Source organism: Myxine glutinosa, chromosome 9 (genome assembly GCF_964187855.1).
Source record: "Myxine glutinosa chromosome 9, kmMyxGlut1.1, whole genome shotgun sequence".
Taxonomy (NCBI): Eukaryota; Metazoa; Chordata; class Myxini; order Myxiniformes; family Myxinidae; genus Myxine; species Myxine glutinosa.
The window spans coordinates 34,283,599-34,298,576 of record NC_136269.1 but is presented as its reverse complement, the minus strand read 5'-3'; the positions used below and the strand labels follow the sequence as shown (position 1 = coordinate 34,298,576).

The 14,978-nt window shown below is 41.8% G+C and overlaps 1 protein-coding gene across 6 annotated transcripts in view; it reads left to right on the top strand.

Moving 5' to 3' along the window:
* Positions 1–14,978, top strand: part of LOC137435485 (uncharacterized) — a 91,348-nt gene that overhangs the window by 31,556 nt on the left and 44,814 nt on the right. For all 6 annotated transcript variants that reach the window (XM_068129309.2, XM_068129308.2, XM_068129311.2 and 3 more), the window contains exons 6-8: positions 6,373–6,549; positions 12,632–12,721; positions 13,531–13,620. In XM_068129309.2, coding sequence (XP_067985410.2) covers positions 6,373–6,549; positions 12,632–12,721; positions 13,531–13,620 — 357 coding nt within the window. The remainder of the gene's footprint in view (positions 1–6,372; positions 6,550–12,631; positions 12,722–13,530; positions 13,621–14,978) is intronic.

Below are 14,978 nucleotides of genomic sequence, written 5' to 3'. Positions count from 1 at the left end.
CAACTTAGCACAGTCGAGCTGTAGACTCACAAAGGCTTCCGGAGGGATACTTTCACGCTGAAGGTTTACGGTATTGGATTTTGTCTCAACAGTGATGATGACTCCAAACAGTACTTTCGTACTCATGTGTATTACCAGGTATTGGGTAATATTATAATGGAGTATGATGCATGGTTTTCTCATTTGAACAAGTCGAGGCCTGTACAAGTGTGCTCTCCAAGTCTGCTAGTTTCCTTCACGTTGCTAGCCTAAAACCAATGACTGATCAATGACTGAGGAGACTGACTGAGGAGACTAAAACCAATGACTGAGGAGGATCTCATCCTGGAACTTCCTTTGATTTAAAGTTTCTAAAAACTGTGTGATGTACAAATTCTACAGCCTCTACAATTAGCACTTCCTCCATTGATTATGGTATTGAAAGTTGGAGTGACTTTGTGTGTGATCGATGCAGCATGTGAGTAGTCATTTGCATCCCTCCGAAGGACCAAGACTAACTTAAGGTGCAATACCGACCGCTCCCCTTTTTATATACTTTGTTTGCTTGTTTGTTTGATTTGTTTGTTTGATAAATGTTAGCTCTTTCACGAGCCTCGACTCTGTACACAAAAAAAATAAAAATAAAAATACGTGTATTTGGACATATTTGGACAAAATACGATATTTGGACTTGGCAATCTGTTAATGTTCTCCATTGCCTTTGGGTTGCCTTCAGCCTTTGGGTTGAGGTGCATGTGCATGCCATACGGAATCTTGTGGTGAGGCTGTTGCCCAGAAACAACTTGCTTTCATCTCCTGGAAAGCAAATCCAACGGAAGGAAATCTCATTTCCTTTCACAAAGCCCGAAACAAGTGTGTGTCCACCCTCAGGAGAGCCAGGAAACAATATCTCTCCGTTCTCAAGACTGAACTCCTATCTGTCTCCCTCTTCCAAATCCTGGTGGCGTCTGGTCAAACCTGTTTCTGGTGTTTGTTCCCCCTCCATCACCTCCCTCACCTCAAATGGCTACACGGCTGACTCCGCACGTGAAAAAGCTGAATGCCTCAACTCTGTGTTTGCCTCTAAATCTTGTGTCCCAAACCCATCCCTCTCTGTACCCACCGTACTCAGTCGTACCCAGCTGCTCCTGGACTCTGTGTCCTTTCCTCCTGACAAGGTGGAAAAGTTTCTGTCAACCCTCGACACTGATTCTGCAACTGGACCTGACGGCATCAGCCCACAGGTCCTAAAAGCCTGTTCTTCCGCTCTTTCACTCCCTCTCTCTGTTCTCTTCACCCTCTCTTTTGCTCAAGGTCATCTGGCATCTGCTTGGAAATCAGCCAACATCACCGCTTTGCACAAAAAAGGTGCAAAAACAGATCCTAGCAGCTACAGACCAATCAGCCTTCTCCCAATTATCAGCAAAGTCATGGAATCCATCATTGCTTCGGATATGAAATCTTTCCTCTTCTCCAATGGCTTGATCTCTGATCATCAATTTGGTTTCAGACCTCGTCACTCTACTCTAGACATGCTGCTTCTGCTTTCTCAACAATGGATGGAGGTCCTCAATGCCAAACAGGAAATTAGAGCTGTCTCCCTTGACATATCACGTGCCTTCGATACGGTGTGACACCCCGCTCTGCTCACCAAACTCTTCTCTTTTGGTATCCATGGAAATCTCCACGCATGGCTGGCGGACTTCCTCTCTAGTCATTGTCAACGTGTGGCCCTGAATGGGTTTCTCTCATCTCCTATTCCTGTTCAGGCTGGAGTTCCCCAAGGCAGTGTTCTGGGCCCTGTGCTTTTGCTGGTCTTCATCAATGATCTCTCTGACTCTCTTGGAAATCCTCTCTATCTCTTTGCTGATGACTCTACTCTCTGTCGCTCCATTCTTCATCCCTGAGATCGGCAGTCTGCAGCCTCCTCACTCTCTGCAGACCTGGACAAAATCACAAACTGGTCAAACAAGTGGAACATGTCTTTCAATCCTGACAAATCTCACACTCTTACGATGTCTCTCCGAAAAGACCGACTGGACAACCCTCCCATCCACTTTCTGAATAATCCTCTCCAAGAAGTTCTGTCACTCAAGCTTTTGGGTCTCACTATCTGCCATGATCTTTCCTGGGAAAACAACATTTCAAATCTGGCCTCCAAAGCCAGTCGCCGACTGGGCATCCTCCATCGTGCGAAGTCCTTCCTTGGCACACCTGAGCTCCTCACCACATACAAGGCTTTCATCCGCAGCTCAATGGAATACTGCTCTCCCCTCTGGGCTGGTGCTCCTGCCTCACACCTAGCTCGTCTTCACGCTGTTGAAACCAAAGCGTTCAGAATTATTGGACTCTCCCGCGATGAAGCTAACTCCAAGGGCCTTTCACTCACTCACCGCAGGCAGGTTGGTGGTCTTTCCGTCTTCTACCGACTCCTCTCTGGCCTTTCCCCCCCAGCTCTCTCTTGGCTCTGTCCCCCAAATATTCCTTCAGGTCGCACAAGATCTGCCTTCAACCCTCTTATGGTTAAACTGCCAAAATCAAGACTCTCTGCTCACCTTCACTCCTTCATGCCTCTTTTCTCCCACCTCTGGAACAAACTCCCTCACTCTCCTCAATCCCATTCCACCCTCCAGGTCTTTAAAACAGCTGTTCACCACCACCTCTTATCTTCCCCCATCCAAAACCTTGATCTTTTCTTCCCCCGCTAATTTCACCCCAAATCCACTTTTTTGAAATACCAACTTCTGTCCTGGAAGTCCTTGGTGTCCTTGTGTTTTATACTTCTCCCCCCCCCCCCCCCCCCCACTTCCCACGCCTCCTCTCCCCAAGTCCTCTCCCTCCCACACATCTCCCTGCTCTCAAATGTTATGTTTGTGTGCTTCCCCTTCTCTCCCAATCTTGTCTTCCGCTCCCTCCTTTTATATATTTTGTTTGGTTGATTTGTTTGTGAAATAAATGTTAGCTCTTTCACGAGCCTCGATTCAGTATACAAAAAAATAATAATAAAAAAATTGAAAATGACGTCTCCTCCTCCCTGTCATTTGCAATTGTCATAGCTTTAAATGCTCCTAAAGGACAAGAATAGACATTTCAGTCTGTCTTGATGTTTCTGTGCTTGAAGTACACTGATTACATAGAGTAGATCCTGGTGTCCAGCCGTCCATCTGTCCGTACTGTCACGTGTCTACCCTGCAGTGAAGACTGCAGGGTGACGGATGGCAGACCGAGCTTTACCTCCGAGGCGTATACCCAACTATGGCGGTAGTGACATGTGCGGGGGTAGTGGAGGGCAGCGAGGTCCTTACCTGTACGGACGGACACGACGGGGGTTTTCCGAACCACAAACAAATAAACGTACAGGACAAGAGATTGGAAATGCAACAAATAAGGATTTAATGAAAATAAATGGAAAATAAATGGATAACAAAGAAATGTACGGTAAAATCTAAAATTCCTAAATGAAGGACCCTCCACATGGACTCGTATACAGACAAGGGGAATGATAAAATAAAAATAATGTTACTGCCGGCATTATCTAATTTGCATAGCTCCACCCCTCACATGAAGACACATATACGATCTTGCCCGACAAGCGGCCCAACGGATTCCCTACTTAGTTACATGAAGGTTCTTCTTCGTCTTCGCGACATTCGGGGCATGCTAATCTATACAATTATATCTGGACTAAGGTATATCATTACCTACCCCCCACAAACGTAAGAGTACGTATGTCCATTAACATTTGACTAAAACATCATCTCCTCACAAACTACCCAACCGATTTGGACCAAATTTGGTAGGATCCACCAGGACAGCAAGTTCTCATGGATTTGTGCTCCCCTTCCAGATGTACCCCCTATAAAGGCGATAAAAGGGGGTTTTGCCCCAAATGTTGGTATTTCATTCAAAAATCTTCTTCTTAGAAACAGCCAGATAGATCCAGACCAAACTGGCCATGCGGCATCGTGACCCTGCCCTAACCATAAATTGTGCTTTCCATGGCCGTATCTTCCCTGGAAAGGGGGCCACGGGCTCCCTTCCCTTATCCCTCAACACGTCTTTTCACGGTCTCACTAAAACATAGATTGCTCACAAACTACATGGCCGATGTGAACCAAATTTGGTATGATACATCAGAACATTAAGGTATCATGATCATGGGGTTGTACTCCCCATCTGGATCCGCCCCCTATAAGAGGCTGAAAAGAGGGTGGGAGGGGGGTGGGGTTTGCCTCAAATTCAGGTAATAAATTTATGTAAAAATCTCAGAATCAACCACCAGTCCCCTTGGGGCTATTTTTTAGGTTGTTCGTACTATTATGCCAACACTTTCACCTGTCATTAACATTGATATTTACAACAGACACAGACCTAAAGTATTATATGAGAAGCAGCCGATTTCAGAGAACGGGAAACACGTGTTCCGTTCGGCAAGTTGTTCCACCCACCCCCCCCCCCCCCCTACAGCCTGACCCTGGGAGCTACAAATGCAGAGGCAAAATTTATTGCTTTTTTTTTTCTATGACTTTCAGATCTACATACATTTAATACAATAGGATTCAAAGTTAATAGATCCTGGGAGGGGCATGCCACAAACCCACTCCCCAACCTCCAGATAATTGTACTTCACTTGCTTTTCTCGTGTGGCCAAACCATCAACCTTTGCCCACACAATTATTCAACCTGAGATCCATCACTGGGTTGCAAACATGTGTGCCACTTTTGCTTTTCTTTTGTCAGCAAATGCTTCAGGTTTATGTAATAGCTTCTCGGGAGATTGTTTAAAACAGCATCAATTGGTGTATAACGCCGTTTCTTTGATGTACTTGACATCATCCAAAGATGTTCACATTGTGCACGTGGGAAGTGGGGAATTCAAAACTCAAAAACTCAAAATTCGGCTTGGGAACCGGGTTAATCGAATTCAGCATACCCTAATTATGTTAAAAAGTGAGGTCCCCAACTTTTACCCAAAAATGCACCTAACATTCACATTTCTCAGAAATCCATCTAGTCTATTGAAGGTAATGCACACATTGCTATTACATAAACCTGAAGCATTTGCTGACAAAAGAAAAGCAAAAGTGGCACACATGTTTGCAACAATCTCCCGAGAAGTTTGTCCACAGCACTGCTACCATTTCACGCATTAACTGGGTGTGACACCACCTCCTATTTTGTAAAATCACATCAAACTAACATCATGGAAAGTCTTCAAAGAACACCACAAACTGCTGAAGAACTTGGGCATTGGTGAATTCACAGAGGAGACAATCAAATCTGCAGAATATATAATGTGCACAGAACAACCTCTGTTGATTCAGCGCGACATATGTTGTTCTCTAAGACTGGTAAACCAGAAGCAATGTCACCGACAAGTGATGCTCTTCATTTCCATTTGATGCGAGTACACTATCAAGCCATGGTATGGAGAAATGCTCATTGTGCGTGCCATACCTGACCTTCCTGCACCTGTGGAAATGGAGTGGGAACGTGGTGATTCAGGACTAGAGCCTATTCTGATGCCACTGAATCCAATCTCAGAAAGTTGCCTCGAGATGATTTGTTGTGCATGCCAGAAGCAATGCAAGACTCGACGCTGCAAATGCCGCTATTCAGAGTTGAGGTGCACATCAATGTGTGCCTGTCAGCAACAGAGTGATGATCAGACCCCTTGTATGAATTTGATGTAGTTTGGCAAAACAACATGTGTGACATTCCTGAATGTTTGTGCTTCATGGCCATTGGCCATGTATACTTAATTTTATAATAAATGGTTGTATGAAACATTATCTTATTAAAACCATTTCCCATTTTATAGTGTCCAATTTCAATATCAGTTTGAATGTCTCTTTCAATTTGTCGTCAACCATAATCTAGACTAGACGGTTTTATGAAAAAAGGCCATGTATAAGCTTCTAGGTGCATTTTGGGGTAAAAGTTGTAAAGTTAAAGTAAAAGAGCTGCATGTGTATACATGATATATAAATGCTTGTTCAAATAAATTGTTCAAAAATGGCAATTTGGCGGCCATTTTGTTTATGCTAATTAGAAGGTCAAAAACTCAAAATTCGGTTTGGGAACCGGGTTAATAGATTTCAGGATACCCTAATTATGTTAAAAAGTGAGGTTCCCAACTTTTACCCAAACATGCACCGAGAAGCTTATGCATGGCCTTTTTCCATCAATCCATCTAGTCCATAAGGAAGTAAGCTCCACATATCGGAAGAGGAATCGACTTTTTCACAACATCCGGAACCCAAACGCATTCCCTCCTGGTCAGCTGGTATGCACAACTCAAAACCTTAAACTTGACTCGACTCGATGCTTTCCCCCATGGATACGATTTATATTCGCGCTGATCGCGCAGCTTTAACCAAGCCACGTTTGCAGATGAAGAAGAATCAGTACCAGCTGTGTTGGCTGATGGAGAAGACGTGCCGCAAGGCCAACGACGGTTCCATGCAGAAATTCCTCGACACACGTCAGTATCTTAGCAACAGTATCCTGCGTTATGAGAGGGTCTTTGGAAGAGGCTTCGTCAGCACGGGCGGCCTTGAATCCACCAAGGTAGTGTGTGTGCTCTTCTTCCTTTACAATGATTTTGGCTTGGTGTATTCTGAAGGTGTACGCTCTATGGAAAACATGTACGGTATTTTAAAACGAACGACACAGGACGGAAGGGAAGGCACGAATGTCATGTTAATGATGTGTCAACGTTCTACCATCTTGCATTATTTATATGTAGATGTGATTTCACATGAAAGCCGTCATCGTCATCGTCATCTATGCTATTTGTCTTCTCGTATTTTTTTTTCATTAATCGATTTTTCTGGTATTATTGATCAAATTGAATATATATATATATATATATATATATATATATATATATATAATATATATATATATATATAATATATATATATATATATAATATATATATATATATATATATATATATATTATATATTATATATATACTAGCGGGGTCACCCGTGGGAATCCCACGGGCATGGATGTGTGTGACATTTCGACATATTGAGTTATATGCTGCACATTCATTTTTACAAAATGGTTACTGGCAAGTCATCAGATCCAGAAATGGTGTGATGAACACAATTTATTTATTTCACATAATATGTGACCCCTCACTCCTCTCCACCTGACACTCTCCTGTCTCCACCTGACACTCTCCTGTCTCCACCTGACACTCTCCTCTCTCCACCTAGCACTCCTCTCCTCTCCAAACCCTCACATCCCTCTCCTTTCCAATCCCTCACCTCTCCAATCCCTCACACTCCTCTCCTCTCCAATCCTTCACACGCCTCTCCAATCGCGCCTCACACTCCTCTCCAATCGCGCCTCACACTCCTCTCCAATCGCGCCTCACACTCCTCTCCAATCGTGCCTCACACTCCTCTCCAATCGTGCCTCACACTCCCCTCCAATCACTCCTCTCCAATCGTGCCTCACACTCCTCTCCAATCACGCCTCACACTCCTCTCCAATCGTGCCTCACACTCCTCTCCAATCGCGCCTCACACTCCTCTCCAATCGCGCCTCACTCGCCTCTCCAATCGGCTTTCCCCGTCTCGTTTCTCTCCTTTTGCTCCCGTCTCGTTCTTTTTCTTGCTCCAAATCGGCCCGTCGGAATCGGAAATCGGCCCGTCTCGCCCGTCGGCCCGTCGGAATCGGAAATCGGCCCGTCTTGCTTTTGTGCTTGTGCGTAAATAAATTGTGTTCATGACACCATTTCTGGTGTTGGGCTAGCGGCAAGGTGCCGGCTTAGGATCCTGGGTTCGAATCTCGGTCGATCGCCGAATTAATGCCAGGGGGGTTGACTCAGCCTGTCATCCTTCCGAGGTCGGCTAATTGAGTACCAGTTCACTGGTAATTCCCTGTTTGTCGTTGAAGGCGGCAAAAAGGGTTGGCGTCAGGAAGGGCATCCGGCCGTAAAACATTGCTTCAAAAAGGGGACAAAAAAACAACAACTACCACGGTCCCCGAAAAGGCCAACCCCCGCTTTGCGGGGAAAAATGGCCTCTAAACGGTGGTTTTTACACCATTTCTGGATCTGATGACTTGCCAGTAACCATTTTGTAAAAATGAATGTGCAGCATCTAACTCAATATGTCGAAATGTCACACACATCCATGCCCGTGGGATTCCCACGGGTGACCCCGCAAGTTTGCATTGACGTTCGTCGATGGACTCGTTCGCCCGTCTCATTCGTTTTCTTGCTGCATCCTGTTCAAGTCTGCGTTCTTCATCGATCGTCTCATTCATTTTGGAAATAGAAGTTTCCACGCAGCGCATGAATTGTCACGATCCTCAAGAGGAATTTGTCTCCTAATCATCAAATGATAAATGGCAAGTAAATTATATTGTGGAAAATTAAAGATTTCAAATAAACCTATTTAAAGTGTATTCGCACATAACTAATTTTAAAAAACGAAGAAATATCTCTCGGTAATTTCCTGAAACATATTTTACTTCCGGCTAATAATGTTGAATTAAATAAAAACGAAGAAATATATGTCGGCATCATTGTTGACGTTTTTGTGACGACTGTCATCAAACGAAAAAGTAATATATCTTAACGGAAAAGCAAAAGCGAATTTTTAATATATATCGACACGTTGCCGTCGGTGTCATGTTGGGCGGTGTATGATACACCATGACGCGATTTTTAAAAATATATCTCTGCATTTTCCCGCGTGTGTGGAATGTTCTCAATTATTGCTGACACCGAGTCCAAAACCATCGATAAAAATGAAATCATATGGTGAGTTAGATTGGAGATAAAGGCGTGAGAGAGACTCAATGGCCTTGAAGTTGAAGTTACAGGCGTTTGAGAATTCATTTCGTTCTATAAACGGCAACTTTCATTGGATTTCCTTCCCGTTTTTTTTCAACCGAGTCGAAAACTATGTTAGCGACTGTGAAAAATGAAATGATATATCGAATTGTTAATATGTATCGACACGTTGCCGTCGGTGTCATGTTAGGCGGTGTATGATACACCATGACGCGATTTTAAAAAATATATCTGCATTTTCCCGCGTGTGTGGAATGTTCTCAATTATTGCTGACACCGACTCTAAAACCATCGATAAAAATGAAATCATATGGTGAGTTAGATTGGAGATAAAGGCGTGAGAGAGACTCAATGGCCTTGAAGTTACAGGCATTTGAGAATTCATTTCGTTCTATAAACGGCAACTTTCATCGGATTTTCTTCTCGTTTTATTTCAACCGAGTCTAAAACTATGTTAGCGACTGTGAAAAATGAAATGATATATCGAATTTAAAATAGATATCGACACATTGCCGTCGGTGTCATGTTGGGCGGTGTATGATACACCATGACGCGATTTTAAAAAATATATCTCTGCATTTTCCCGCGTGTGTGGAATGTTTGTGGAAAATTAAAGATTTCAAATAAACCTATTTAAAGTGTATGCGCACATAACTAATAAAAAAAACGAAGAAATATCTCTCGGTAATTTCCTGAAACATATTTTACTTCCGGCTAATATGTTGAATGAAATAAAAACGAAGAAATATATGTCGGCATCATTGTTGACGTTTTTGTGACGACTATCATCAAACGAAATAGTAATATATCATAACGGAAAAGCAAAAGCGAATTTTTAATATATATCGACACATTGCCGGCGGTGTCATGTTGGGCGGTGTATGATACACCATGACGCGATTTTAAAAAATATATCTCTGCATTTTCCCGCGTGTGTGGATTGTTCTCAATTATTGCTGACACCGAGTCTAAAAGTAAAACCATCGATAAAAATGAAATCATATGGTGAGTTAGATTGGAGATAAAGGCGTGAGAGAGACTCAATGGCCTTGAAGTTACAGGCCTTTGAATTCATTTCGTTCTATAAACGGCAACTTTCATCGGATTTTCTTCCCGTTTTTTTTCAACCGAGTCTAAAACTATGTTAGCGACTGTGAAAAATGAAATGATTTATCGAATTTGATTTGAAATAAAACTGGGGGAGAGCAAGACACCACGGGCCTACAAAACAGGACTCAAAGCTATGCGAGTTAATAAAATGGTGGATATTTGTTTATAGCCACTCCCAGAATGGGTGGAGCTATGGGTGGAGCTACTCTGCAAACCGAGTAAGCCACACCCCGGACAGACACCCAACAGATAGACAGACAGACAGACAGAATCATCTACGGCTATTATAATATAGATATATATATATATATATATATATATATATATATATATATATATATATATAATATATATAATATATATATATATATATATATACAGGTATACAGGTATATATATATATATATATATATATATATAATATATATAATATATATATATATATATATATACAGGTATATATATATACAGGTATATATAATATATATAATATATATATATATATATATATATATATATATATATATATATATATATATATATATATATATATATACAGGTATATATATATATACAGGTATATATATATATACAGGTATATATATATATACAGGTATATATATATATACAGGTATATATATATATATATATATATATATATATATATATATATATATATATATATATATATATATATATATATATATATATATATATATATATATATATATATTCAATTTGATCAATAATACCAGAAAAATCGATTAATGAAAAAAAAATACGAGAAGACAAATAGCATAGATGACGATGACGATGACGGCTTTCATGGAAAACGGCTTGTCCTATTAAATCCATTTTTGCAGTGTGTGTTGGGGTTGAGTAGAGGAAGGTTCTTTTCGAAAATGGGCGCGCAGCGATTTTCAATATGGCCGCTACGGCAGCCATCCGGGCGTCCGTTGGTTTCCGTCAATTTCGAGCAGAACGGTTTGTCCGATTAAATCCATTTGTGCAGTGTGTGTTGGGGTCGAGTAGAGGAAGGTTCCACATACGAAATTTGCATTTATGTTTATTTAAATTATACAATGGACTACAAAATGTAAATGTTTCATGATATTTGTTATATTATATCACCTTTATCTATCAATATTGTTGAAATGAAGATCAAATAGCTGTATGTTGAAATATGTTGAAAAAGTCAAAACTTTACATGGGGTGTACTTACTTTTTCACGTGACTGTATATATATATATATATATATATATATATATATATATATATATATATACACACACTACATGACCAAATGTATGCGGACACCCCTTCTAATTAGTGGATTTGGCTGTTTCAGCCACACCCATTGCCGACAGCTATATATAATCAAGCACACAGCCATGCAATCTCCATAGACAAACATTGGCAGTGGAATAGGCCATACTGACGAGCTCAGTGACTTTCAACGTGGCACCGTCATCGGATGCCACCTTTCCAACAAGTCAGTTCATCAAATTTCTGCCCTGCTAGAGTTGCCCCAGTCAACTGTAAGTGCTGTTATTGTGAAGTGGAAACATCTAGGAGCAACAACAGCTCAGCCACGAAGTGGTAGGCCACACAAGCTCACAGAACAGGACCGCCGTGTGCTGAAGCATGTAGCACGTAAAAATTGTCTGTCCCCGTTTCCAACACTCACTACCGAGTTCCAAACTGCCCCTGGAAGCAACGTCAGCACAACAACTGTTCGTCGGGAGCTCCATGAAATGGGTTTCCATGGCCGAGCAGCCGCACACAAGCCTAAGATCAACATGCGCAATGCCAAGCGTCGGCTGGAGTGGTGTAAAATTCGCCGCCATTGTACTCTGGAGCAGTGGAAACGCGTTCTCTGGAGTGATGAATCACGCTTCACCATCTGGCAGTCCGACGGACGAATCTGGGTTTTGCGGATGCCAGGAGAATGCTACCTGCCCAAATCTATAGTGCCAACTGCAAAGTTTGGTGGCGGAGTAATAATGGTCTGGGGCTTTTTTTCATGGTTCAGGCTAAGCCCCTTAGTTCCAGTGAAGGGAAATCTTAATGCTGCAGCATACAATGACATTATAGACGATTGTGTGCTTCCAACTTTGTGGCAACAGTTTGGGGAAGGCTCTTTCCTGTTTCAGCATGACAATGCCTCCCGTGTACAAAGCGAAGTCCATACAGAAGTGGTTTGTCGAGATCGGTGTGGAAGAACTTGACTGGCCTGCACAGAGCCCTGACCTCAACCCCATCAAACACCTTTGGAATGAATTGGAATGCTGACTGCGAGTCAGGCCTAATCACCCAACATCAGTGCCCGACCTCACCCATGCTCTTGTGGCTGAATGGAAGCAAATCCCCTCAGCAACGTTCCAACATCTAGTGGAAAGCCTTCCCAGAAGAGTGGAGGCTGTTATAGCAGCAAAGGGGGGACCAACTCCATATTAATGCCCATGATTTTGGAATGAAATGTTCGATGTTCGGGTGTCCACATACTTTTGGTCATGTATTATGTATGTTTGTATGTATGTATGTATCTATATATATATATATCTATATATATATATATATATATATATATATATATATATATATATATATATATATATATATATATATATATACATATATATATATATAGATATATATTTGCTACTGCATATTCCTTGTTGAATATAAACAAAGCAATCCATGAATTGTGTTTCATCTCTGTAGGAGATCTTGGCCCCACTGAACCTCCAACCAGAAGAGAGAGTGTTAGATGTGGGTTGTGGGATCGGTGGAGGAGACTTCTATATGGCTAAGGTATGATGTGTATGAGCACAGACTTGCACTTTTTGTGCAAGTCACACAGGTCACCATTGTCATCACAATTGTAAGTCATTTGATGTCTATTTACCATGTAATGTGGGCTTGAGGCTATCGAAACGGATGTAATCACTACTTTGCAAGGCGTTTGGAGTCAAGCACACCCCTCACAACAAGTGTGGATCATGGAAGTTCACAATTGCTCACGGAAATTGCTGAAACTAGAACCAATCGGTGTTTTTTGCCAATTTTTCAAGCTTTCAAGGATCCAATTGGACCAAGTGCATGATAAAGGAAATCTGTCAAATTCAGGGTATCGTGTGACAAAATCTGTCTCTAGGTTTGCTCTCCTCTGTCTACCTGTCTGTCTACCAGTCTGTCCCACCTGTGGTTTTCTGCACTTTTTTTCCCATACCCTTTAACATATGCAACTGAAACTTGGTACATGGCTCTATTATGTTTGAGTTTCGGAGCGTTTCACCAATTTTTCACGGAGTTGTTCCCTTTATTTTCCATGGGTCAAGTTTCCAGACTCCCCCCCCCCCTTACCCTTTAACATATTGAACTGAAACTTTGTAGGAGACATGTATTGCAAAGCAATTCTCACTCTTTTTTTTCAATATCCACCTCTTTTTCAATATTCTAAACCATGGCATCTCCAGATCATCTAGCAATAGATTATGTAACATATGAGTGTGCCTAAATGATCTATGAAAAATCGAAATGCATGGTGGAGAAAAATCTGCAATTCTATGTTTAATGAGACCTAAAAGGTCACAGGAAGATGTTGTTTTTCTGTATTTTAGACGTTTGGTGTTGACGTTCTGGGCATAGATCTCAGTTCTAACATGGTGGAGATTGCATTGGAACGGTCTGTAGAGGAGAACACTTCCAAGGTAAGCTTTATGTGAGGACCTCAAATAATACTACTACTACTACTACTGGTACTCATTCTCCTCTCACGCCTAATTATTCTTCTTTGCATTCTTTCTTCTTCTTCTCTTTCTCATTCTTCTTCTTCCCCTTCTCATTCTCATTCTTCTTCTTCTCTTTCTCCTTCTTCTTCTCTTTCTCATCTGGTGGGATCGGCTGGGGAATGTTTTCACCCGAGTCTTTCATGAACAAGACTGGCCAGACTTGACATTCGGTTAATGGTGGCAGTAATATGTAATAATTTGTTCTTGTGCAGGGTGTTGTTGATAACTCACCTACTCTTCATGAACGACACCGTGCAACTGTCCCCTTGAATGGATGTTAAGCTGAGTGTCTTGCTCAGCATTAGGTGTGGATGTTAAACATCCCACGGTGTCCTTCTTGAAGAATAGGTGAGTTATCACCGGCACAATGAAACAATTACAAATTCCTGCCGTAATGTACACAGCTGTGCCTCATTAATGATGGAACCAGTGAGTTGAATCCTTAATGTTCCTTTTGTTTTGTTGCATCCTGATCTGTTCAATGTTCTAGCTCTTCCATGAGCCGTGAATTTGTATTAAAAAAAATCGAATCCCGCCCATCCAATACGCAAACATTAATGGCAAGTCTATATTTATGGCATACAGTGCCGATTATGGAGTCCACACCCCCTTTCAAATTTTTCACCTTTTGTTGCCTTATAGCCTGGAATTAAAATGCATTAAATCAGACTTTTTCACCTTTATTTACACATTGTAACTTCCAACTTCCAACTTCCAAGTGAAAAACAAATTCGACAAATTTGAGCTCAGGTGTAATCAATCACCTTCAAAATCACACACCAAGTTAATTGGCCTCCACATGTGTTACATTGTACTGATTCTGATTATTATTTCAGAATAAAATCAGCTGTTAGGGTGCCGGCTTGGGATCCTAGGATCCTGGGTTCGAATCCCAGTCGATCGCTGAATTAACGCCAGGGGGGTTGACTCAGCCTGTCATCCTTCCAAAGTCGGCAAATTGAGTACCAGCTTGCTGGGATGAATGATCACGGTGTGTACCCCGATTCAGAATAGGCACACTGTATCCCTGCGCATCGTAAGAGCGTGACCAAGGGTTGGCGTCAGGAACGGCATCCGGCCATAAAAACATTGCCTCAAATAGGGAACCATGATTGTCATGGGGCCCGCAAGGCTAACCCCCGCTCTAGCGGGGAAAAATGGCCTTAAAACGATCAGCTGTTCCTGTAGGTTTACCCTGCTGGGTAGTGCATTTCACAGTAAAGACTCAACCATGAGCACCAATAAGCTTTCAAAAGATCGCCAGGATCGAGTGGTGG